Source organism: Theropithecus gelada, chromosome 6 (assembly GCF_003255815.1).
Source record: "Theropithecus gelada isolate Dixy chromosome 6, Tgel_1.0, whole genome shotgun sequence".
NCBI classification, from domain to species: Eukaryota; Metazoa; Chordata; class Mammalia; order Primates; family Cercopithecidae; genus Theropithecus; species Theropithecus gelada.
This window is the reverse complement of record NC_037673.1, coordinates 61763701-61790533: the sequence shown is the minus strand read 5'-3', so window position 1 is coordinate 61790533 and position 26833 is coordinate 61763701. Positions and strand designations below refer to the sequence as shown.

The following is a 26833-nucleotide window of genomic DNA, read 5'->3' as shown; positions in this document are numbered from 1 at the left end:
TATATGGAGTTAAAATTCTCTCCAGTCTTGAAAGTACCTCTCCGAACTAAGTGTTATTTTGGTAAGAAACTAAAAACACAATGTGTTTTAGCTATTAAGCATGGTTTTGAAATATGCTCACTAATCATTAAATAAGATAAAATTCAGCTAACTATGCTACTATCCTTTATTTCTCCATTTGATATGTCCTCCTGCCCTTCTCCAATGTAGCTTAGTAAGAATGGTCTAGTGCAGTGGAACAACCACAAACTTTGTAGTGAGACAAATGTGCTATGTGGCCTTAGGCAACTTACCTCATTGAGCTTTGAGTTCCTCATGTGTAAAATGGGGAAAATATACATGAGGATAAAATGAGATGATATGTATAATGCATCTAGTGAGTAGAAGGTACACAGTAAGTGGAAGCTATGATCATTGTTATTATGCTATTCTTCAGCCAACATCTACATTGACTAAATGTGACAAATAATGTCCTACTCACTGGTATGTGAAGACCTGGAGATAGAGTAGAAGAAGGCTTTAGATTACCCTTGGGTTTCAGAAGTAAGTTATGATTATATTCTTCAAACACTACATGCCTGTTCTGGTCATCTGTAACACGAATGTTCTTGAAATTGTTTCCTTCTTGTCCTTTAAATCTCAGGTTAAATTTTATCTCCTTAGAGAACTTTGACCACCCCTTCCAAAGTAGCCGCCCAGTCACTTTCTATTACATCATCATCCATTCTATTTCAATTATTTTCATTGCAGTTATTAGTATTTGGAACTTTTAGAAAAGTTGTTTATTTCTGTTCTTTCTTTCCCCCCCCTCTTTCTTTTCCCTCCCCCTACCTCTGCTCTGTCTGTCTCTCTTTCTCCTCTCTCCTTTTGCCTTAGAATATATATTTCATAAGAAACAGAAACCTCTTCAGTTTTTCGCCCAGGTTGGATTGCAGTGGCATCATCGTGGCTCACTGCAACCTCTGCCTCCTGGGCTCAAGAAGTTCTCCTGCCTCAGCATCCTGAGTAGCTGGGATTACAGGCACCCGCCACCACACCTGGCTAATTTTTGTATTTTTACTAGAGACAGGGGTTTCACCATGTTGGACAGGCTGGTCTGGAACTCCTGACCTCAAGGGATCTGCCTGCCTCGGCCTCCTAAAGTACTATGATTACAGGAGTGAGCCACTGCGCCTGGCCTACCTCTTCAGTCTTAATCATTGTAGTCTCTTACCACTCAGAACAGTGCCTTACATATGATAGATAATAAATATTTCTTCAAATAATGAATGCATGTTTCCACTTAGAATTTGAATCATGTCTAAGATTTATTCAGCTTTATTTCTTCTAATCCATTGTTCTATTTTAGTATCAATTGCCTCATTCCATTAGGAAATAAGGCAGCTATATTCTATTTCTGTCTTTATGTTGCTGGCTTCTTTTGTTGAAGTGTGGATCACCTCCTTTACATTTCTTAATATAATGCTGAATACATTGGAGTTTTTACTTCTCATATTTTATTCTTTGTCTTGAGTTCATCCTGTATTTTGCTGGAAGATGGTTCATTAATTTCTCATTAGTGCATCTTGAGCTTTTAGCTCCCAGCAGATACTGAATTGAGATTTTTCAACTTTTAACATTTCTCTATTATTTCCCTTTTGTGATTACATCTCCTCTGCATATTTTTATCTCTGTATTTACCACGGTAGCACATTTCAGGGGAAAGAACCCATCTCATCTTTGGGAGAGGGAGGGAGGATGGTATACCCTCAAAGGGCCTGGGGACAATTTTGCTGTAAGCTATGGCAGAGAGGACAAGCAGAGTCAAAGGGGACCACTGACAGAGCAAGGTAAAATGAGAACAAAGATAGAAAGGGCAGGTTCACATGTGGAGGGAAGCTGGACTGGAGTGTTCTGTCATCTCTGCTCTTTTCAGAATGGGGCTGTTGCCACAACTGATTGAATGGGGAAAAGAAAGCAAGAGAGAGGAAAACCATGGTCAAAATGGCAGGATCATTCAATTCCCTTAGAAACCTGGCTCCACTTTCTGCCAATGAAGTGAATGAAACGTGCAATCTCTTTTCATCTGGTGGCAGAAAACAGGCATCAATGGTCAATGTGATACATGGACTCAGTAATGGGAAAAGATTTCCTACCTAACTAACTGTGAAGAAGTGAGAACAACTATTTTTCACCATAAACATAGAAATTAGACTTTGTCAAGTAATGCTTCAATCTACAACTTAAAGTGTTAGAATATGAAACTACAAGATGACTAAAATTATTCCCATCTGTCACCTTCTTAAAACAAACAAAGTTTTTCAGAACCACTCTCTACCTGATATAACTCAGTAGTGTTTATTATATGTAGATTTTACCTCACATTACTGTAATTTACTTTCATTTTGTTGGCCATAAAAAAAGAAAATCACTTTAGTAATGTTTTTCTTCATTTCTTTGGCAACAGGATCTTCTTGCAAAGTAAAAAAGATTTCCAAGTAGATTGTACCAATCAGACTTATGAGACAGCAAAATTTCAGAAGCATGGTGCATGAAATAAACATGAAAATCCATTGACGATTTTGCTAAGGACTAGAAAGATAGTTACACGTTGCTTAATTGGGAGAGAAGGAAAATCTTCATTACTAAATTCAGGCTCACTGCAGGAGCTTTAAAGTTATTTGAGGCTTGTTTTTCCCAGAAAGAAACTATATTCTTAACCCTTGCAGTGACCTTGTGTGCCCCTTCTCTCCAAAGAGTAAACTCATGTCATGACTACTCAATACAGTAGTACAACTAAGTGAGATACACAATTCTATCTGAACTTCTGGTGGCAGCCAGGGAGGTGGATAGACATAAAAACAAATTAAATGTATAGATAATTGTGAAACAGTTTGGTTTCAGTATCTCATCCTAATAAAAAATTGACTAGAGACTCTCATATAGAGCCAAATTTAGTGACTCAGTTGCAATCCCTTTTTTTTTTTTGATGGAAAAGAAATGCTGAAGAAGAGGGGAATGGCAAACTTTTAGTACTCACACAGAGGGAAAATAGTGTAGCTTGCATAATGGATTAAAATACCAGTTTTTGTTTTGTTTATATTTTGAGATGGGGTCTTGCTGTGTCACCTAGGCTGGTGTGCAGTGGTGTGATCTTGGCTTGCTACAGTCTCTGTGTCCCACTTCAAGCAATCCTCCCACCTCAGCCTCCCAAGTAGCTGGGAGTACGGGTACGTACCACCACACCTGGCTAATTTTTGTATTTTTTGTAGAAACAGGGTCTCACCATGTTGCCCAGGCTGGTCTCAAATTCCTGAGCTCAAGTGATCCTCCTGCTTCAGCCTCCCAAAGTGCTAGGATTGCAGGTATGATCCACCACACCTGGCCTCCAGTTTCTATTATAGCATTAAAAGAAACAAACCAGATAGAGATTCTATGCAGAAAGAGATTTCAAGTGTTACAGATTAGAATGTGAGCCATAATTCCCCTAAAACTCTGGGGACTATTTTATTTCTCAAAGAAAGGCATTTAGTGAGGTCAGCCAGACAGACTCAATCCCTAGCCTGAGGCCATGCCAGAGGTACCACTGTTTGGTTATGAGTGTATTATCTTGCAAAAACTAGTCTGCCATCTTAAATCTCAGTAAAAAGTCTTCTTTCCATTGGGAAAATGGTCATTTTTGCTAAGATATGACATATAAAATTAAATAAATATATGTGTATTTATATTTTATATACCTATTTATATGGATTTATATTAGTTCTGGGAGAAGGAGACTAATTTCTTGATCCATGCTTTCTCCTGCTACCTCCACCACCTTCCTGAAATTTGGAATCACCTACATCTCAATTCTTAATGCACTGCTCATTTTGAGTCTATACATATTTTTCCTTAATCATGCATCTTGACTCAGGGCCTTAAGTCATATTAGCATAGCCTTCCTCCCCATTCCTTCCCCATTTCCTGTTTTTATGAAGATGAAGCATTGGTCTGCCTTTCTCTCCAGTGGTAGTAAGTTTTCTCACCTCTTATTGGTAGTAAGGCTACTTGACTCCTTTCTGTCTACTTTTATGAGTAGGTGCTCCAAGCTTCAAGGGTTCCAAGATACATGTTATGTCTCTTAATTTGTCTGACTCTTCTGTTATAGTTTAATACTCTTGGGTTGTGGTCTATGGACCTATCTCTACCTCAACTCATTTCTGGCTATTCGTGGTCACTGGAACCAAGTATTCTTATTCTTTTAACCATGGCCTCCCAAAGAGTCATATACTTGTGTATTAACTAGAGGTTCCCGGGCAGACAGGTTGCTCTACAGTTTCCAATGATATCAAAGAATGAACAAAATCTAGTGGCACCAGCTAACATTTTCTGTGCTATCTTGATGGTGGGAATATGAATTAGCACACAATACAAACAAGCCAGGAGTCTAAAGTATTAAGATAGTATTAATCCCTTAGGTGTAATAAAGATATTAATGGTGAGAAGAAATAGAAAGGATGTGTCATACAAATATGTAACTAAAAAATTAAAAAATGATTTCTTTAAAGTAATCACCCCATCCAAAAGCGGGCAAAGGATATGAATAGACATTTCTCAAGAGGACATTCATACAGCCAACAGACACATGAAAAAATGCTCATCATCACTGGCCATCAGAGAAATGCAAATCAAAACCACAATGAGATACCATCTCACACCAGTTATAATGGCAATCATTCAAAAGTCAGGAAACAACAGGTGCCGGAGAGGATGTGGAGAAATAGGAACACTTTTACACTGTTGGTGGGATTGGAGACTAGTTCAACCATTATGGAAAACAGTATGGCGATTCCTCAAGGATCTAGAACTAGAAGTACCATATGACCCAGCCATCCCATTACTGGGTATATACCCAAAGGATTATAAATCATGCTGCTATAAAGACACATGCACACGTATGTTTATTGTGGCACTATTCACAATAGCAAAGACTTGGAATCAACCCAAATGTCCATCAGTGACAGACTGGATTAAGAAAATGTGGCACATATACACCATGGAATACTATGCAGCCATAAAAAAGGATGGGTTTGTGTCCTTTGTAGGGACATGGATGCAGCTGGAAACCATCATTCTCAGCAAACTATCGCAAGAACAGAAAACCAAACACTGCATGTTCTCACTCATAGGTGGGAAGTGAACAATGAGATCACTTGGATTCAGCAAGGGGAACATCACACACCGGGGCCTATCACGCGGAGAGGGGAGGGGGGAGGGATTGCATTGGGAGTTATACCTGATGTAAATGACGAGTTGATGGGTGCTGACGAGTTGATGGGTGCAGCACACCAACATGGCACAAGTATACATATGTAACAAACCTGCACATTATGCAAATGTACCCTAGAACTTAAAGTATAATAATAATTAAAAAAAGTAATCATCCCTCCCCCAAAGCTAATATTTTATTTGTCCTTCCAGAAATTTTTAGGAAATTTGTCTAGTGTATATTTTCATGCATATGTTTGCTAGCACTTTATTTTCTCTGGTTTAATGATATTTTCTTTCATGCTTATTACTAGTGACTTATCTTCACCTTCAATATTTTTGTTTTGTTTTGTTTTGTTTTCTTTCCTTTTCTTTTTTTGAGATGGAGTCTTGCTCTGTTGCCCAGGCTGGAGTGCAGTGGCATGGTCTCAGCTCACTGCAACCTCCACCTCCTGGGTTCAAGTGATTCTCCTGTGTCAGCCTCCTGAGTAGTTGGGATTACAGGCACACGCCACTACGCCCAGCTAAGTTTTGTGTTTTTAGTAGAAACAGGGTTTCACCATGTTGGCCAGGCTGGTCTTGAGCACCTGACCTTGTGATCCGCCCGTCTCGGCCTCCCGTAGTACTGGGATTACATATGTGAGCCACTGTGCCCAGCCTTCAATAGATTTCTTAAGCCTACATGTTACTATTTTCTTTACTCCTGTATTAATTGATAATTTGTCACCAATAGAGTAGTCTCCTCCTCCTCATTGCCTTAACTCTACTGGTACCAAGAGAAAGGTAACAGTCTATAGGACAGCTAGTTCTTGGACTTGCATTCTGGAAACACAAGAGACTTGCCAGGAGTGTAGGGTATATGCATACTTCCAAAAAGAGTAAAGAATTATGGTTTGCTGGCTACAGATGGTGATCGAGGGTTATACACATATTCAGTTGGAGAAATATCTCAATGACTTGTTTTATTTTTTTCCAGCAGTAAAAAAAGTAACTTTAGAGGTGTTTCTGATTTGGTATGTCTGGGGTGAGGACTAAGAATTTGCAATTCTAACAAATGATTTGGACACCGATGCTGTTAGTTCAGGGGCTGCACTTTGAGAACCACTGCCTATTTCAATGGTCACATCCCCAGTTCCTGGAGACAACGCACTGTATGAGCCATCACACAGATCACACTCATCGGGGCACCTACCCCTTTTGTATTTGCTTTTCATCAGCATGGGGGAGAAAGAAGAACACATAAAGTCACATTGAAAGTGTACACTTCGGGGAGTAGACAGTAGCAAAGCAGAATGGCATGGTAAGGGCTTGGAAGTTTTTCCTTTTATTCTTACGGAGGGTGGGGTGTGATCTACATTTTTTTGGTCTCAAAGGGTAGAGGAGCAGTTCTTAATCCTCAATGTGTTTCAGAATCACCTGGAGTGCCCTCAGAGACTTGAATTCAGTAGGTCCTTGGATAGGATCCAGGCATCTGCATGTTTATCCAGCATCCTGGATAATTTTGAAGCAGGTTTTCTAAGGATTACACTTTAACCAATAATGATTTTAGAAGATAGAAATCCAAGTGGACACTTAATCCTACATGGGGGAGAAATCAAAGATACTATCAGACATTTTCTTTTTATGAGTTGTACATGGAAGTTTAGGCACTAGAGCAGGCGGCAGCAGTTTATTTGATTATTTTTTAAAAATAGGCAGAGAAAGAAGCAGAGCAGAAACTGACAGTGTAGACAGGAGGCAGTGAAGACCGAAGGAGCTGCTCAGTTAAGAGGTGATTGCATTTCATTTGCATGAAATGACCAAATGCAACAAGAAAGCAGTCTGGATGGGGAAATCCCCTTTACTTATAAACAGAGAGCTAGCAGAGAGGAGTTGTTGTTGCCTTTTCAAAAATCAGTTGTGAAAAGACAAAAAGTAGGAGTGGATGGCAGAAGGAGACCAGGTGGCAAATCGAGGAGCTACAGCAGGAGTGGGAGTAGAGATCACCGGGTGTTAAGGACATGCCGTCAGCAAGGAAGATCCCAGTGGCAACCAGGCATGAAATCCTGCAGGTGCAGCCAGTGCAGACCTGGGAATAAAACTACCTATCCCTTGCCTACTCAGTCATTAGAAAGAATGAAAATACTACTCTGTATGTGGGTTTGTGTGTGAAAGCATGTACATGTTTGTGTGTGCGTGTGTCAGAGAGAGACAGAGAGAGAAAGACATCAGGCCTATGACATCAGTTTGGATGTCATGAGTGTGTCTGAGTATTCAATTTCCTGATCAGGCATTAGGAGTGTCAAGGAGCTAATCTCTCATATATTAATAACAGAAGTAAAGATGGAAACCCTTGCAAAATCAGCCGTCAGAAGGCAAAAGGAGAAAGACATAATATTCACATATTGGGAAAAATGTTCTCCTGCCTCTGGAGCAATGTAGTAGGATCTTGTTTTTAGTTCACCTGTGTGCATATGTATATGTGTACACAAGATTATTATTATTTTTTTTTGAGTGTCGCTCTGTCGCCTAGGGTGGAGTGCAGTGGTGGGATCTTGGCTCACTGCAAGCTCCGCCTCCCGGGTTCACGCTATTCTCCTGCCTCAGCCTCCCGAGTAGCTGGGATTACAGGCACCCGCCACCACACCTGGCGAATTTTGTTTTTGTAGTTTTAGTAGAGACAGAGTTTCACCATGTTAACCAGGATGGTCTTGATCTCCTGAACTCGTGATCCGCCTGCCTCGGCCTCCCAAAGTGCTGGGATCACAGGCGTGAGCCACTGCGCTTGGTCAAGATTTGGTTTTTACAAGTATTTCATCATGTCCTTTAGTTTCCTCCAAATTGCAATGCTTATTTGATTTCAAATCTTTCCTTTAATTGCTTCTTCATATGAAATATCTTTCTGTTTCCTTCCCTAACTGAACCCTAACTTCAGAACCCTAAGATTTTCCCTGAGTATTTCTAAGTTCTCTGGCCTTTTCTATCTCTGAATTTAAATCATAGGCAAGGATTACCTTCTATGCACAGCCCACCCTCTACCATTCTCCTGAGCTCAAGCACAAAAACACTGTATTCTAGAAGTTTCCAATAAATTATTGTTCAATGAATTAATGAAGAAAATACAGATTGAATCTTCTGGTGATGGATACTTTTGACTTCCTCTGTGGCATCCTTCCCATTCCACTGTCTCCCATCACAGAATATCCACTGGTTGGGTGGGGCTGACTCCACCCCCTAGCTCCAGGAATGGGCCTTGATTGCCTTAACCAGTCAGTGGATTCCTCCCCACTGTCTACAGTGATTGGTTTAGGCATAAACCTGGTCCAAGCAGAATGAAGCTCAGAACTTTTTCTCTGTAGTTGGGAGAAGTTCGCTCTCTTAGTGGACAGTACCAGATGTGATGACTGCAACTGTTGCAGTTTGCTAATGTGAGGGAAGCCAGCTTGAGGGTAAAGCCAACACCCAGAAGGCAGAGCATCATTCAGAATGGGAGCTGGAAGTCTGATGAAATCATGCTGAAGCCATGACTAACCTCTGGAGGGTACAGTCCTTATTTCCTTTATGGTTTAAGCCAGAAAATGAGGTTATCTATTACTAACCTCCCTGTTATTTATGGAGTTTCCTCTATTTTTAAATCTTTGGGACACTATGTAATTTGTCTTCTTGCAACTTAATTCATTTAGGAAAATAGCAGTCTTGGATAGCATTTACTCCCCTAGTAAAATCAGTACATACCTTGCTGTTTATGCTGAATCTAACAAAAGTCATGTTCACAACAGCTAAAATAATAAATTTGAGAACTGTTGCTGCCCTAATTTCTGTTCAGAACAATCCGTGTTAGTATACACTTAATAGTACTGATATAGACTTCTTACCTATTTATATAGCAAGCATTTCCTGAACATTTAAATTCATTCTAATTGCATATAGATAGGCATATGGTATATATGGACACTTTGCCAAAGACTAGCTTTTGTTCAACATTCCTCAGTGTTTCCGGCAAGATTAAACGTAGATACCTTTTCGATGAAACTGAAGAGACCCCAGCAGACATATGGATTTTAGCATCTCTGTGGTATACATTTCTAAACAGCACTGCAGCTGGATGTAAAGCCGACAGATTTCTGGATGGATCTCACCATCTTCCGGGCTGCAACAGAATGAAAGAGAAAAGCTGTGAACATTCTCAAGATTTCACTCATCAGCCATTTGTCTCAGCTCCGAGAGGGAAAAATGCTCAATAAAGATTCCTTAAAGCCTTGATTCTAAAATATAGGACTTCCTGCTTTGAAACCAATGACCAATGTGACAGTTCTTATGTAAGTCTCTTTCTGACTAACAGTTCTTAATTTTTTCCCCCTTCAGCAGCAGAGTTCTGCCGGGAGCTTAAAATCATAAATGCTTTACATAATTGAAAATATCAGACATCTTCAATTGAGCTGTTGGAACAAATTTCCAAAATATATTTAAACCATAAGAATCTCCTAGCCTGCAAGAAGAGATTAAAAACCCTTGTTTTTAGAGAAACTGACAAGAGCAATTCAATTACCAGTTGTAAGACAGCTCTTTAATATTAGGGCCCTCGTATAATATGATTAGAGAGCAATTTACAAATTATTTTTATCAAGGTTCTTTGTCTCAGTCTAAAGGTTCTTCCTTTATTGTTTTCTATTGCTAATTTACGAGAGACCAAATGTTTTTAACGAAAAAATTAAAATGTCATGAAAAAAGTAATAAAATTCTACTAATTATGCTTAACAATCTAAAGCTAAATAAATGCTGAACTTATGCTCTAAAGTTTATTCTAAAGTCCTTGTGTCTTCCTCTATTAAATATGATAAAACATATATAAATGATAAAACATGGAGCGATCACTTTTGTTTTTAAGGGGAGAAAAACTAGTTGATAAAACAATACTCTATTTTGTATGCGACTAAAATAGCATGTGTTGAATAAAACAAATCAAATAAAAGGGATACAGTTTAGAGATAGATTAGAAATAAAAGAAAGCCTAAAAGTGAACTCTATCAAATGTCTTAATGAGTTAACTTTACTTCCATCCCTATTAATTTAAAATGCAATGAAATCTGATTTTTAAATATAGCATTTGGATTTGATTTCTTTGTAATGTGGGTCAGTGGCAAAATATCAGGAGGTAATTATCAGATAAAAATAACGACTTCAAGTTCTGGAATCACAGTAAAGAGAATTTGTATGTACATAGCGCTTTACAATGATAGTTAGTTTTCATTTTCAATACTTATTTAGTCGATGAGCAAGAGTTGATCTAACCATATGGCTTATGTAACACAAAGAAATGCAAAATTCTTAGCCTCAGCATCAGTGATGCCTGCACATGTTTTTACTGTGTCAGACAGAATAAAGTACCTCAGAAGAGCTTACATGCAAAATTTGGCTTTATCTGAAAATTAAAAGATGTTATTTTCTCATTGGTGTCTCGTGGGTGCCGCCCTAGGCCAACATAGGAAGCAAGTGTATCTCTGGGGAAAATATCGGGTTTTTTTTCAGAGCATCCTCCCATAGGTGCCTTCCACTCTCAAGCTGTCCTCCGATTCTCCCATCTCACCCCACTCAGACATACCCAGACATACACACACACACCCAGACACACATACACACCCCCCTCTGATTATTTCATATCATCTTCAGCCTTCACAGTCTCTGACTGTGTCCTATTCCCTCATGGACCTGCTAGATTCTGAACAGATAATGGGCATTAATTGTTCATGTAATAAAAATTGATCCTTGTATGTTATCTACTGATACATTTACTTTTCAGAGCAAAATCTGAAGATAATATCTTAATCTAAAAGGAGGGTAAAGGGAAAATATTTTAAGGCAGACAGTTCTTTTCTATGCTGGTTCATCATCCCAACATCAGCTGCCTATTTTCACCTACATATAACACTGGCCCTGGTGGCTCATAGGCAGATATTTTTAAAAATTTTGTTTTTAATGGACACATAATAATTGTATATACTATGGTATAGAGTGTGATGTTTTGATACATGTATATATTGTATAATGATTAAATCAGAGTAGTTGGCAGATCTGTTACCTCAAATATTTATCATTTCTTTGTGGTGAGAACATTCAGAATACTCTCTTCTAGCTATTTTGAAATATAAAATACATTATGGTTAACTATAGTCATGCTACTTACTGTGCAATAGAACACCAGAACTTATTCCTTCTATCTAACTGTAACTTTGAACAATATAAAATGCTTCACAAATTTGCATGTCATCCTTGCTTAGGAGCCATGCTAATCTTTTCTGTATATTTCAATTTTAGTATATGTGATGCTGAACCCTCATATGCAGATTTTTAAAAAAAAAACTTTAAAACCTTTTAAAAATCTGTTGTATGTATTGTACATTTTGTGAGTGGGACAATTAGCCAGTACAGTAGCATCCGGGCCATGGAACATTTGTATTTTCAGAAGTACAAAATATGTGCCTAGTGGGGCTGAGCTCCAAAAATATGCAAACTTCATATATGGATGACATTTTACGTAATTTAAACAAATGACTACCATATTAACATGTTTTAAGAACCAGTATATTTAGTATTATTTTACAGCTAGAAAAAGAGAGGCAAAGCAATGCATTAGGTGCTTCTGAGAAAAGGCATGTCAAAACAGATTAAAATGCCTAATTCAAAACATTTCTTTGGGTGCCATCTCCCAAATGCCTCTGTAAGCCACAGAGATTCTCAAACTTGTTACAAGAAGAACTGAATAGGTGCCACCAGAAATTCAATCTGCCTAACAAAAATTAATTGATGCTAAGGTTGCATCATAAATTTTCTGGTTAACAAAGTCACATATACACTCATATGTTGCCCTTTAATGTCTTGGGAAATTGAAATATAGAGAAAGAAAGGAACTATTTAAAGAAAAGTGGAAAAGTTAAGGTATCTTTTATGTTAGAGTTTCATGATGCCTAGACTAAGTTACTTTAACTTCAGGGCTTGTACAATTTATTTCTCCCTCTTTAGAGCTTTAAGATTTATTACCGTTAGTGATTACTGAAAATTCATTGAAATGCAAGTTGTCAAATGAGTTATAATATGTTTGATGTTATAAGCAGTGAACTGAAATACATTTTTGGGAAACATTAAGAGCATTTGCGTTATTTTCATAACAAATGAGTAAGAGCTGAAACACGGAGAATGAAAGAAGAGCTAAGAAAACAGCAATTTAAAAGCTTGAAACTTCCTAGGGATAGATTACAAGACCTAAGGAAACATTTACATTAAAATGAAATTGGACCTGTGTAATTCCTATGGGAACTGGAAGTAACAACTTAGAGGTAACTTTACCACATGTTACTTATGTTTAGTCTAACACGATTCACTCTAATTAATCAGAGTTTAGGTCTATGAGAGTCACCCCTGAGGGTGATTCTTTTAATTCAGTCAAATATGTTTTATGAGTTAGCGACTAGATTGTGATTATTTATTTTTTCTATTGAGTGTAAGTCAAGAGCTTAACCATTTTGATTAATTTCAAAGCCTTAGTATTGATAGAAAAAAACTCTAAGAATTAACTTCAAAATTTCAGTGCTTTAGAGCTCAAGCTGAATCCAAAAACATTTAAAATAATGACCAAATTATAAATCTGCTCTCAACTAACTCCTTGCAGATCAGGATTTAATGACCAAATCATATAGCTTAGGAAACCTGAACTGTTGTAGGAGGAGGAGGACACAAATACAGATTTTGACTAAGTTGCCTCTTGACAATGGAAACTCTCTCTATTGTGAATATTCTTATTTTGTAGTTCAAAAAGTAATCTGACAAAGGCTTGATAGAATGGCTAACTGTAAAAAGACTCATAATGCCCAATGTTGGTGATGATGTGGAGCAACAGAAATGCTCATACATTGTTCATGGGAATTAAGTGATCTACAACTCCTTTCTAAAAAGTTCTGGAAGTTTGTTATAAAGCTAAACATACACCCTCCTATGACCTGGATTCCATTTCTAGGTATTTGGCCAAGAGAAATAAAAACATTCACAAATAGAGTTCTACAGGAATATTCATGGTATTTTATTTAGATTAACCCCAAACTGGAAACAGCCCAGGTGTCTGTCAAGAGAAAAATGGTTAAAGAAATTAGTACACTTCTACAATAGAATAATACTCAACAATGAAAAGAAGCTAACTCCTGATCCTCAAAACAACATAGATAAATCACAAAAGCCTTATCTTGAATGAGAAAATCCTTACACAAAAGAATAAATACTGTATGATTTCATTCATATGAGGCTCTAGAACAGCTAAAACTGATGGTAAATATTAGAACAGAGGTGGGGAATTGACTGAGAAGGGGCATAAGTGAACTTTCTGGGGTAAGGGTGATATCCTGTGTCTAGATGGAGGTTTAGTTACACGGGTGTATACATTTGGCAAAATGTATTGAATGGTACACTTAAGATTTGCATTTGATTACATGCAAATTTTACTTAAAAAACCAAAAGCAAATATTGAACTAAGTTAATGCTATATATGCTGAATTGTTTATGAGTAAAGTTTACTGATATCTGCAGGTTCAGAAAAATGAAATGGATTGCTGGTTGGACAGAGGGATAAACAGACAGGTAGATATGTAATAAAGCAAGCATCGTAAAATGTTAATTGTAGAATCTAGGGAGTGGGTATTTATTTGATGACTGAGGATTTACATTTACCTAAATAATTACATGGGATAAATTAATCAAAACCACTGGGAGGCTTCATAATTGGTAGGGTCAAGTTTAGGAGTTAACACACTGGGGATTTTAGTTATGAAATGTTTTGGCCCTGTATTTGTCTGCTCTTTTGCTGAGATTGCCAGACTTTGGAGGCCTGTGTAGCTGCTAATAGCTTTTCAAAAAAATAGCAAAATGTTTGTTATTTTAATGGTCTGTCCCTAATGTAATGATTTATGTATTTAGTTGAAGGGAGTAAGACATAATGAAAGGAAAAATTGAATCCTGGAGTCAGAAAACTTAGATTTAAATATAGGTTTGCCCCTTAGAATTGCGATCTTAGGAAAACTACTTTAACTTCTCTGAGACTCAGTTTCCTCAGCTGTAAAATTGGAATAACACCTATATGAAGTATCTCAAGGTTGCTGCAAGGATCAAATGAAGTCATGTGTGGGAAAACAAGTATAAAAGGGAAAGGATGGTAAGAAGTTGGCTGCAATTCCTTTTAGCGCATCAAACTTGTGTTTAGTTAGCCTTCTGCTTGAACATAGTCTTTACTTATAAAAATTATCTGCTATTGTATAAAAGTCTTTTTTTGCTTTACAGTTCCCTAATATGGACTTTGCTTAAAAAATATGCCATTAAGCTGAGGAAAAAAAAGTGTGACCTCACTGACAATCACTCAGCATTTTACAGAATTTAGTGATGACAGAAAAACACTCAGGGTTTGTCAGCTAGCAGAAATGGAAACAGAACTCCCGTCACAACAAATATATCTAAGTTTCTCTTTTTGGAATCAATTCTGTTGTTGGCTATTATGCCAAGTGGCAAGGAAAGACCAAGGAAGCCAAAACAGGATGAGGGAAGGGGACGGTATCATTTGCTTTCTTTTTTAGAGCAAATAGGAAGAAAAGGGATTAAATGACTTCTCCAAAGAGAGTGAGCTCCAGGATCTCTCTTCAGATATCCCCACTGGTTCCTCTCAAATGAATTCCATTTACAAGGATACACCCTAATTCTGCGCCAACTTCAGTGACAGCTTCAGAGCTTCATATGGCTTCAGTGAGGGAGCTTCCTCAAGGTGGTCCCATATATCTATGTAATCATTGGATAGTTGGGGGCAGGGAAGATACAAATGTGTGTGTAAACCCAGTTATTAATTTTGGTTTCAAATTCTTAAAGGTAATTACAGACTCTCATAGATACAGAACAGGTGCCAGATCTCTACTGAACAACTACACTATTTCATACCAAAATAAGTACTACAATTAAAAAAAAAAAGAAGCCCAGTTAATTAGAAGAATAGAAATAAGACATTTTTCAAGGCATTTACACATATTATAGTTGAGTCTTGTCTCCATTTTTCTCATAATCTTGCTCTAGTGAGTTTTGATGAAACTTGTGCTTTAGGTGGAAATGTGTGTTGTTTTTTGTTCATACAGAGCCTTAGCAAGTGTGATTCCAGCAGGAGCCTTTGAAGAATAATTGCAGTAATTTCCCTCTCTTCACAGCATGTTGTTTCATGGGAACATATGGCTGGCTCTGTGACTTCCTCACCACTGAACATGAGCTGAGATCAAACTCTGCCCTGAAGCTATTCAGGTTCAGTCAGAAATAAAACTTGACTTTTAACAGGAAAGGGGAACCTGAAGTGCAATGGAATTTTCTTTTGGTGGCTACTTGGGGGACCTATATGTAAAGCAACAGGCCTCAGAGGGGCCAGCACCTTTTACAGTTTCTAGCGATATTCTGGTGACCGTCTCCCTGTTGTCCCTTGCTTGCCCTTGGCCAGTACCTTTGCCATTTCCCTATGACCCGGTTGGGAGAGTTGATAAATAATGGGTAGCATTACTAAGCACTTTATTCACTTTTTTTCATTTAAAAAGTAAAAACCATATTTAAACATTTAAACACTAAAAAAAAAAAACAAACAAAAAAAAACAATAACCATCAGTTCCCTGACCTTCGATGCTTATAATGAAATAAGACTAAAAATATTACGATTAAAGTCATCTTTTATTCATCTTAAATGTAACTGTTAATGCAATACTGGGGAAAGTTGGGAATAAGCGGTGACATTGGGGCAATTCTGAAAGGGTGGTCTAGGCATTTCTCAGGGCATTGGTAGTTGAAAGAGTTAATGGTCGATAACATCATGACTTCGTGTTTTCGTGACAGGAGTATCACTCTTAAAACTCATGCTTATTGGCAAGGAGAAAACTAACAAGTACAAGGCACCATTTCTTAAATCTTTAAAATAAAATGTCTTTATTATTCTGTCTTGGCCTCGTCTTCCACCTTCCTACCCTTTTTGGCTTCAGGGTCTCTTGACCTCTCCATTTTTCCCTTTGATTCTCTTAATGTTGTCCTGTTTACCATAAAGAGGCAAACAGCTCTTTAGTCTTGGTCTTATAAGGTCTTGTGATTCTCAGAGCTAGCAGAGACAGGTCTGCGACTGATAGAGTCCGAGTGCTTAATTCTTCAATCTCTGCTGGGATGAAAATCAGTACCGTGGATTACATGGCTAGAACACAGCCCTTTCCCACTGACTATAGCTAGGATTAGTTTATTTTTAAAGGTATTTATTTAAGTGTGTTTTTATGTAAATATATATATTTATAAATATAAAATATAAATATATCTTATAAATATATATTTATGTCTATATATTTTAAAAGACAGCTACATATACTTGAATTAAAGATACATACAGGTTTCCACATTTTAATCTGAAAAATATTTTTGCATCTAAAATCAAGATTTTCAACCTCTGGTGCTTACTATTTTCACCTGATATCAATGATCTTCAAAGGTCAATTATCATTCAATTATCATGTGTTATACTGCAAAGAAATCAACTTAATTTTCATTATATCCAAAGTATGGGTCATTCATTGCAGCATGCAGTTAATTTCTGCGTTTATCCTCTGGAATTTTAGGGGTCAATACATTAAACTGTTGGCTTATTTAAATAGTATTTAGCTTTTCCTTCTTAATTATATCATTAAGTTAGTGATGCTGTATTTTTCTTCAGTAAAGCTACAGGTTTTATGGAATTAGTATTGCCAAAAACAATGACAGAGCTTTAAAACATCCTGAGGTAACTGGGCTATGTTTAAATTATTCAATTAATCCTGATGTCTGCAACTTCAGAAAAATAATATGGATTGCTGGTTGGACAGAGGGATAAGCAGACAGGTAGATAGGTAATAAAGCAAGTATCGTAAAATGTTAGTTGTAGAATCTAGGGAGTGGGTATTTGCTTGGTGACTGAGGATTTACAAAAGAGAGATTTTAATTTAAAGAAGACATTATTCTATCATCTAATTTAACTGTAATAGCACAAAATGTTGATCAATACTTTAATAATTAATTATGACAAATAAGTTGTATAGTTATAGAATACCCAATTGTTGAATCCATTGTGTTTGCCAGTTCCAAATGGCCTCCTCTTCCATGCGAAAGACTGTTTATCTAAAGTGATGGCCCACAGGGTGACAGAAAGACCAAAAGGGCCCCCAAACATGGACCATAGTGGTGGTCCACACTACATACTAGTAAGCATGTTCTGCGTGGTCCTCTGGGTGCACATGCGCAGTAGCTGTACATGCTTGTTCATATGTTGCATGTCTCATTGGCATCTTAAATATCCACCCAGGGGAGGTTTATTTTACTATGAAAATGAGCAAAAGGTCCATTCGAGGACTGGTAAAATTAAAGTGTACCTGCTCTCAGTAGGGGAAATTCCCTACTCAAGATAGCTTTGCTTGAGACAGTTTATCTAAAGTTATGGGCCACAGGGTGACAGAAAGACCATAAGGGCCCCCAAACATGGACCACACAGGCCTGAAATCCCATTTTTTAGACTCACAAAAGGATTAAACTTGAAAGGTAGTAAAGGAAGTGACCATGCAACCAGAACCCAGCAACCGTGGTGACCATGCAGTCTACACAATAAACCCCAGCATTCCCACTGTAATTGAGCTCATTCAAGCAAAGCTATCTTGAGTAGGGAATTTCCCCTACTGAGAGCATGTACACTTCAATTTTACGTGTCCTCAAACTGACCTTTTGCTCATTTTAATAGTAAAGAAAACCTCCCCTGGGTGGAGATTTAAGATGCTAATGAGACATGCAACGTATGAACAAGCATGTACAGCTACTGCACATGTGCACCCAGAGGACCACTCAGAACATGCTCACTAGTAACATCTCGTCCCACCTCCTAATGAATAATCATGTAAGACTCCTGTCAAGCAGTCTCCCCAGTGCCAGTCTTTGCTGTCTCGCTTTAACAAGCAGCCTGCGCTGAATTCTCTCTCTCTCAGGGTGTACTGTCTATTCTGCACCTAACTTACAAGAAACTCTTTTTCTTTTGCAATAAATTACTCTCTGTTGCATTTCCTTTGCTGCGTGCCCCTTGTTTAAATTATTTTAAACTAAGAAAACAAGAACCAAGGCATCACATCAGCTGTCAACAGCCCTGTGAGGAGGGTTTAGGAATAGGGTAGGAAGTTGGCATCTGTTTATCATACTACTAGTAATAATAGCAAAAACAGACAGCTTCTACTATGTGCCAGAGGCCCAGGGCTGCCAGCTTAGCTCTCTGTTTCATGCTTTAGTTGATATGATGAATTTAGAGGATAGTTAGAGCTTTCTTCCCCAGCATTTTGCAGTCTTTTTCAGCTTCAGACTCCTACCCAACACTAGGGGTTCTGTACACATTACATCTAATTGGATCCTGGAGTGTTATTGTCTTTTCATTGGCATACAATGATAATTTCCATTTTTTTTGCATAATTGTCAAAAATGACACTTCACGCCAATATGAAAATGTTTATATCTAGACAGATGTAAGAGCTATTTTCTACAAAAAGGCACATGCTTTATGCAAACAGAAGAGGCCAGTATCTATATACATGGAAAATATCATCTTCCACCATGAATTTCTTCACTGGACTGTAAACTCTTTGAGTTAAAAAAAGTTTATCTTGTGTATCTCTGTAATCCCCAGCCCTTAACATGTTCTCTGGTACATACGAACTAAAACAATTCCAGGGTGGCTTAAAAACTAGTGCCTATGTGGTGTGAGAAGTTGGAAGGCTGGGGTTACAGCGCTGGTTCTACCTCATCAGTTCCATTTCATCACTAGAGATTGGCTTCTTGAGGGTTTCTTTTCCTGAAGTCTTCTCCTTTTTTTTTTTTTTTAAAAAAACCTATTTTATAAAAAATAATACATATAAACAGAACTTTTATGCAGAAACATAAGTAGAAAGAGGAAAAGATGACTTATGCCAGAAGTAAACACCCTAATATTTTTGTATATTTCCTTGATTAAAAAAATAAGTATATAAATATATATATACACAGGCAAATATATATGTATGTGTATATATATATAGAGAGAGATAGAGAGCAAGTGAGCAGCATATAATATATATATTACATTGGAGTTCGCTTTTTTACCTAACCACATACCACCCATTAGCTTAGCTTTTCTAAGTGAATTAGCCTCTCTGAGTCTTAGTTTTCTTATCTATAAATTGAGGATGACAGTGCCTATCTGATAGTGTTGTTGTGATGAGTGAAATTATTCATAATAAAGTCTCCAGAATGGTTATGCATGGAAAAATCTGAATGCACTCAGATGCTTGTCCAAGTTTCTTCTTTACTTGTAATAGTTTGATGCAGAGATTGCATACTGGTGGCATGTGGTCCAAACATGGCCACAAACTTGTTTCATTTGGCTTGCAGTGGTCAACCTTTTGTTCATGAATTCTCACAACAATCTAGATTTCCTGTGTTTCTTAATGTCAGAAGATGATTGCACCCGGCCTGCTCTGGAATGGCAGCACTTAACTGCTTCTGAGGAATAGCCACCCTTGTAGACGAGCAGAAGCTCCCTTCTCCAGAGACCCCTGCCCAGACTGCTTCACATATTGACTGTGTCAGTGTGGCTTCTGCTTATCTACATTTGTTAGTGTTGGCTTAGAGCACAATGAATTAGGATATATAACAGTCTGCAGAGTGAGCTTACCAAACAACCACATTTTAGGAGGGAAGTCTGCAGGCAGCAAATGCTTGCATCAATTTCAGTGGAGCAGAATTTCCTCAATAATAATGCTTTATTTGATATGAAACGTAAAATTGGAGATTAAGTTGGTAATTATTTAAGTGTATATAAAAAGTTCATCACAATCTGTACCCTTCTCATAAATCATGAATTATAACTGAAAATAGTTATTAAAAAGCTTCAAAAGTTCTTGAACAAACAAGAGCTTTTTATCATTAAATAAGCCACATATTTGAAATATAGCAAAATAAGCCTTCTGGTCTTATTCCAAGAAGCAAAAATTCAGTTTATCCCTTAACCAAGAAGTATATTAAAGAAAACCAGCAAAGATCCTTGAAACTGTATAGTTGGCTTCAGTTGCTCTAAAAATAGAACTTTGGAAATACTTCCCCAATGGCAGTTACTGAATTAACTGCAGTGTTTGTGGGCAGACTGAGGCAGAACATGACCAGTGGAAGGGTGGTATATAGAACTGTATTAAGAGTATGGTAGCACTGTGGACCAGATGACTGATGTTTTTTCCAGGTCATTCGCTTTAAAATAACCACTTCAATCTCGGCTAACTTAATTCTCCTATTCATTGTTAAGAGAAAGGGAGTTAACTCTCTTGACTAGAGAGTGATGCTAACACTAACACAACAGTGAAATTGATGTTTAATACCCTTCAGGTGAAGTGCATTGATGGACTTCTCTGTGAAGGAAAAAATGGGAGAAAAATTACACAATTACAAATAAAAGAAGTGCAGAAATGTTTAGACTAGAAAGACACAGCCTGTGAAGCCCAATAATCCAAGTTAATATTATCTTGAAGGATGTCAAAGAAGCACCACAGACTTATTTTTGAAACTCCAAGAATTCCTTTTAGGTTCAAAATAAACACACTTAGAAGAAAGTAAAGGTATTGTGTATTAGCTTGCTAGGGCTGCCACCACAGATTACCACAAACTAGGTGTAATCAGAAATATACTGTCTCACAGCTCTGGAGGCTGGAAGTTCAAGATGAAGGTGACAGCAGGGTTGGCTCCTATTGAGGGCTGTGAGGAAGAAACTGCTCTGTGCTCCTACCTAGCATCTGTTAGTTTTCTGGCAATCACTGAAGTTCTCTGGCTTATAAAAGCATCCCCCTAACCTCTGCTTTCAGCTACACAGAGCTTCCTCTGTGTGTGCATGTCCACATTTCCCTTTTTGATAAGGATATCAGTCATAATGGATTAGAGGCCCACTCTAGTCCAGTAAGATTTCTTCTTAACAAATTACATCAGCAATGACCTTATTTCCAAATAAGGTCACATTCCAAATAAGGGTTAAGACTTCAACATATGACTTTGGGGGACATACAATTCAATTCATAACATTGCTATTTGAAAAAGCAGTTGATGAATTTAAGAAACCCTACCAGATTGTCCAGGCTCAAAATATAAATGGGTACAAGGATTAATTCATAAATGAGAGATCTTTATCTATAATACAGTAGGGTTTTGAGTAGTTAACTCTACTTTCCTTTTCCACCCTTTAAAGTAATCAAGGAATGTATTGCCCTAGATTTAAAATCACAGGTGTGCCAGTGCTAGATAGACTTCCAAAGCGACTTTTCATCAGGATCCAGGGAGAGGGTGCAAGCAGGAAAAAGGAGCAGCTGGGGAGACAGGAAGGGAGTGTGAGAGGGAGGGGCAACATTCTTAGACAATGTGTTTGCTATCAGATACAGATCCTTAGATTACAATATCCCCAGGACCAGGAAGTTTTACTCATTGTCTGGGTTTCCCCAGCACCTAGCTTACTGCCTGGCTCATTAAAGGCTCTCCATCCATGTTTGTTGAAATGGATCAAACTGAACTTTCAAGGCTGACGTTGTGGAAGATGCCCAGTCCTGCTCACCCACCAGCTCACCTGGTTTCACTGCTGGAAACGGTGTTGTGCTGGATGGACCATGGATTTGGGTCCGTGTGGTACAGATACTGTTTTCAAAGGGACAAGGCTAGTAACTTCAGAGTGTTCACGTTGGTGAAGGAAAGCAACAGTCCTGGGGGAGGAGAGTCCACTTGACTGTGGGAATTCACACTTCCTCAAAAAGAGGAAAGAATATTGACATTAAGGCCGCCTTCTAGCCTCCACATGAAGCACAGATGCTCCAGAGTCAGAAAGTCCTCCCTGGGTTTCTATTTTAATTTCATTACTCACAACTGTGTGATTTTGGGCAAGTTTCTTAATCTCTCAGTGCCTCAAATCAGTATAATAACACTTCATAGCATTGTGAAAAAGATTTAAGTGAAATAATATATGGAAAATATAAGGTCATAACAAGCAGAAATGAATGGAGGATGTGTTCCAGGGAGGCAATTCTGTACATTATGCCTAGAGAACCTTATATCTTTGTTACCAGCTTTCTTCTTACTTATTGATGCAAATATTATATATTGAGTCCCTGCTATTCAAAAAAGGATGAAATTGGGGGAAAAAAGAAAAGCATTACATTTTCTGGAGTCCTTTCCTAAGAGTTCATGAAGACTCCCATTATTATCCTATGGTGTTTTTATTGGATGATAACCTATTGTAAAGTCTCCTGTAACACAAATTGATTTTTCTGAATAGTGATAGAAAACTTGCAGTCCTTTATTTCCTTCCTTGATGTAGTATCATTTTATCACCAACAAGTTTTCAACTAAATGGTTCCACCGTGGAGATCTACATATAATTTTTTCTTTCTTTCTTAATGATGAAGTATAATGCACCATTAGGTGAAACAGAATGAAAGGACTGTGCACCGCTGCCAATGGTTAGCTCAAGAACGGAAATAGCTCTTCAGGCAGACAGACATATGGGCAGGAGGAGATAGTGATTAGCAAACGTTTAGGCCAGTCTCTCCAATAGAGACATTACTTTTGATTTTCAAAGTGGCATAAATTATGCAAGATCATTTAGTGAGGGAAAAAGGGTTGGTGAGCTTCATTGACAAAGAACTTGAGGTTAGGAACATGCTTTTATTATTTCTTGGCATTCAATTCAGCATTAGCAAAATATAATAACGTTTATTGGGAGTTTACTGTGTGCCAGACACCATGCTAAGCACTTACATCCCATTTAATTCTAACAGTGAGTCTGTGAGGTAGTTGTTATCCTTATCCTCAATTTACAGATTGAGGGAAATGAGGCTTAAGAGAGGTTGTGAAAGTTGCTGAAAGTCACCCAAAGAATAAACACAGTGATAGGACTCAAACCCACATTTATGTACATACCATCACCAGGAGAGAGTGCTCGGGAACGGAACTATATTTATATGTTTGTTTATTCATCCCAGGCATGGTTATTGAGAGAATACATTTTGTAAAATATTGTGCTTGGAATGAAATAATCATTTTGTTCTATTTTTTCTTTGTTGAGCCCCTAAATTATTGCGGCTTAAAAGTTGGCCCTCCTCTAGTTCTTTGACTTTTCCTATAATAAGTATAAATGTTATTTTCTGCCTAGCTCAGAGGAACACATAACACAAAGTGGGCATACATGTCTAGCACAGGAGGACCACCAGGATAGTGCAAGTTAGTGTAAGTGGGGGTATGGGGAAAGCTGCAAACAAGAACAGGGTGCTCCTGCCCCCCAGGAGTCCCTGCATCTAAGCAGAGCAATGAGAATGGGAAAAGGATATGGCAACAACTGGGCATAGAAGCCTCTCTAACTTTTTGTGCTCTTTTCTGCACACACAAAAATGAATGCATTGAGGAAAAAATGGGAAGGCGGCATCAATGCTGTTCATGGACTGTCATTATTCTCTTTTTCCCAAGGAGAGGCAAGAGTCAGGATGCAATGCAGCGGCTCCTTATCATTTTACTGGGAATGTGAGACTTCTCTGCATGAGGGGAGAAATGAGTACTGAAAATTATTTACAAAGCATTTTAGAAGTGAGAAGATTATTAATGCAAATATATGACATTGTTAGAGACTAATGGCTCAGTTGGATTTCCAAAACAAGAGCTTTCAAATATTATGCTGAGACAAGTGGTCTTCAAACTTTGTATATCATGCATTTCTATAAGTAAAAAATTAAGCATGTACCTCTAGTGTGCAACATGTACTTGTTGATAAATTATATATATATATGTATACACAATGATATTAACTATTAGACATATTTTTAAATACAAAAAATAGAAATTAGGAAAGGAGTATGTAATAAGAAAGTTATGATATTTTCTTTCAGGTCATCTTGCACAACTTCACTTTGAAGTCCACAGATTCAGCTTGGAGGTTCTCAAATTTTAATGTGCATCAGAATCACTTGGAGGGTTTAAACCACAGAATGCAGGGCTCTATCCCTAGAGTTTCCAATTCAGTGGGTCAGGGGTGGGACCCGATCATTTGATTTGTATTAAGTTGTCAGCTGATCCAGGAACCATACCTTGAAAACCACTGGGTTAGCCTATTACAACCATACCTCTGTAAACACATTAAAACAAATTTGTTTTTAAATACTAGATATAGAGAAAGTACTGTAAGGTTAAATTTTGATGTTATAAGTGGGCATTTCATGGTTTGAGTTATTTGCATGAAACAGCCAGTGTGACATATGTAGGGCCTAATTGAATGATGAACATGTTATGTAATATGGCTTAATTTAGACAGATTAGAATTCAAGTATCCCAAATAATGATTTCCGAAACATGACAATTACTTCCAGTAAACCTTTATCCATTCAGGGCTTCTCTAAAATGAGTGTTTTTCCAGGATTTTGCCCAACTCCTTTGAGGAGGGCTTTTCATTGTATTTTTAGTGGACAAGTTATTGTTTTTAAATCCCACATGTATGTTTGATTTTGTAAATACCAAATAAATGCACATGTATGTCAATGGAACAACACAGTATTAAAATGAAATGTAACTATTGGAAGGATGCTCAGCACCTGGCAAATGTACTGCATTAGTAAAACTTGTTTTGCCTTTTTACATTTCTTCCACTAGAACTTCCTCTTTCCCTTTTCTTCCTAATTTTCTTATAGTCCTCCTCCTTCCTCTCAGCCCTTCCATTATTCCTGGGTCCTGTTCTGCTTTTATTTTCTGTCTTTAACATCGGCTAAGGTGTTAGGCTGAAATACGATATGCCAGCAGAGATATTTACATTTAAGAAAATGCTGAAGATGAGAAGGCACCTAGCATCCCAACATCCAAAGGAAAGGACTAATAATGTTGACATGTCAGTGGTAAGGTTGATATTTAAAGCAGGCAACCCGATAGCGTTCCCCCAAATATAACATACAGCCATAGAGGTAATTCCATGAACCAGAAGAGTAGTGTCAGTAAACATCCAACCACATTCCAAGACAACACATGGAGAGAAAAATGTTTTCAGATGCCATTCAGGATACACACTAGAAAAATCTTAGTAAGTAGATCCAAACACACACCTTAGCTCAAAGTTAAGCAGATGGAAGACCATGGGAGGCTCCAGGCCCACAGTGGTATGGCATCCCACATGACAGGCACCCCTGAGAAGCCAAGCATTGCTTGGCAGATTATTCCAGGAGGCCTCCTGGAGGGTGTGCATTCAGATTGCAAATCCTATTTGGTTTGCACTCCAGGTTTTACTGTGCAAGGTTTTATCCTAATTTTAAAAGTGTCTTGTTTAAAAAGTTTTGCTTCATTTTGGCCTTCTTTCATTTCTTGTCCTTGAACTCATGTCACAGCAGTCTTAATATGAACTGACATCTTATTACGAATCAAAGGAAAGGCAGCAACACCCACTTCACAAATTAGCATATAAGTTAACAAAGAGTCCCAAATGGTGAGATTACCAGAAAGGGGCAATGTTCTAGGCAAGGACAAGGGCAAAGTCAAAAGCGATAAACTCAGAGGCTTTCTGCCTCCTGTCCTAAATACATCACTTATAGATGTGTTCATTTAAAAGCAACTGGGAAAGGCAGGGGATACACAAAGTCACCTTCCTGCTCACACCACTAAAATTCCAGAGATCCATAACAGATATCCAATATGCCTACAGCTGATAAAAAGTGCTTGAAGGATGTCACGCTGCAGCCTCCGCTGGGGCCTGAAGTCTCAGCAAAAAAGTAGAAAGACAGCTCCTGTCTTGGTTATCCTGGCTGTGCTGTCTGAACCTGCTGCAAAGAGCACTTGTATCAGGATGGAAAACATCATTCATTAGAGAGTAGGAGGGAAATTAGGAAAGTTGGTTCAGGCAGAAAATGAAAGAGTAATACCAAGAAAACTGGCTGACAATATGACAGAAGGAAAGGACCCATCAGGACAAATGTGCTCGGGTATGTGGGGGAGCGTAACCACATTCCTCCAGTGGAAGTTTACACATGCTGGCTGCTAGTGCTGTAGTGAAACATCTTATAGAACACAGCCCATTCTGTCCCAAGAATGTAGGTGAGCAGGAAGTATTTTCCTTTTAGTTTTTACATTACAGTTTTTGTTTTGTTTGTTTGTTGTTTTAAGCAGTGCAGTTCCACTTTTTAAGAATGTCATTTATTTTCCAAGTTGACTGCTTAGAAATACAAGTATCAGTGTGGACTGAAGTTACACTTCCAAAATATGAATAAGTGAAGTCTCTAAGAGATGTGCACAAATTCATTTCCCTCTACTAAGAATTATGAAAAGCAGTCTCCTTTATAATTTAAACATGTTGTCTAATTAAAGATACAAATCTCGAAATGCCTTTCTTCTCTCAGCAGTCTATTCTTTCTACACACACATAGAGGCACACACATACACGGATTTTTTTTTTTAGGTCAAGCACACAGTGTTCTACCAGAAAGGAATAATGTCAAATAAAAATAATAGCAGGGATAAAGAAAAATAATCACCCAGTCTACATGGAGCCAGGAGAAAG

At 37.8% G+C, this 26833-nt stretch overlaps 1 protein-coding gene and 1 non-coding gene across 2 annotated transcripts in view; both read right to left on the bottom strand.

Moving 5' to 3' along the window:
- Positions 1-26833, bottom strand: part of RGS7BP (regulator of G protein signaling 7 binding protein) — a 105813-nt gene that overhangs the window by 28231 nt on the left and 50749 nt on the right. Inside the window, exon 3 of the mRNA XM_025388139.1 lies at positions 9225-9355. Within this exon, the coding sequence (XP_025243924.1) occupies positions 9225-9355 (131 nt within the window). The remainder of the gene's footprint in view (positions 1-9224; positions 9356-26833) is intronic.
- Positions 11439-11541, bottom strand: LOC112627195. Its single transcript, XR_003120056.1, has one exon. It is a non-coding gene; the product is annotated as a U6 spliceosomal RNA (small nuclear RNA).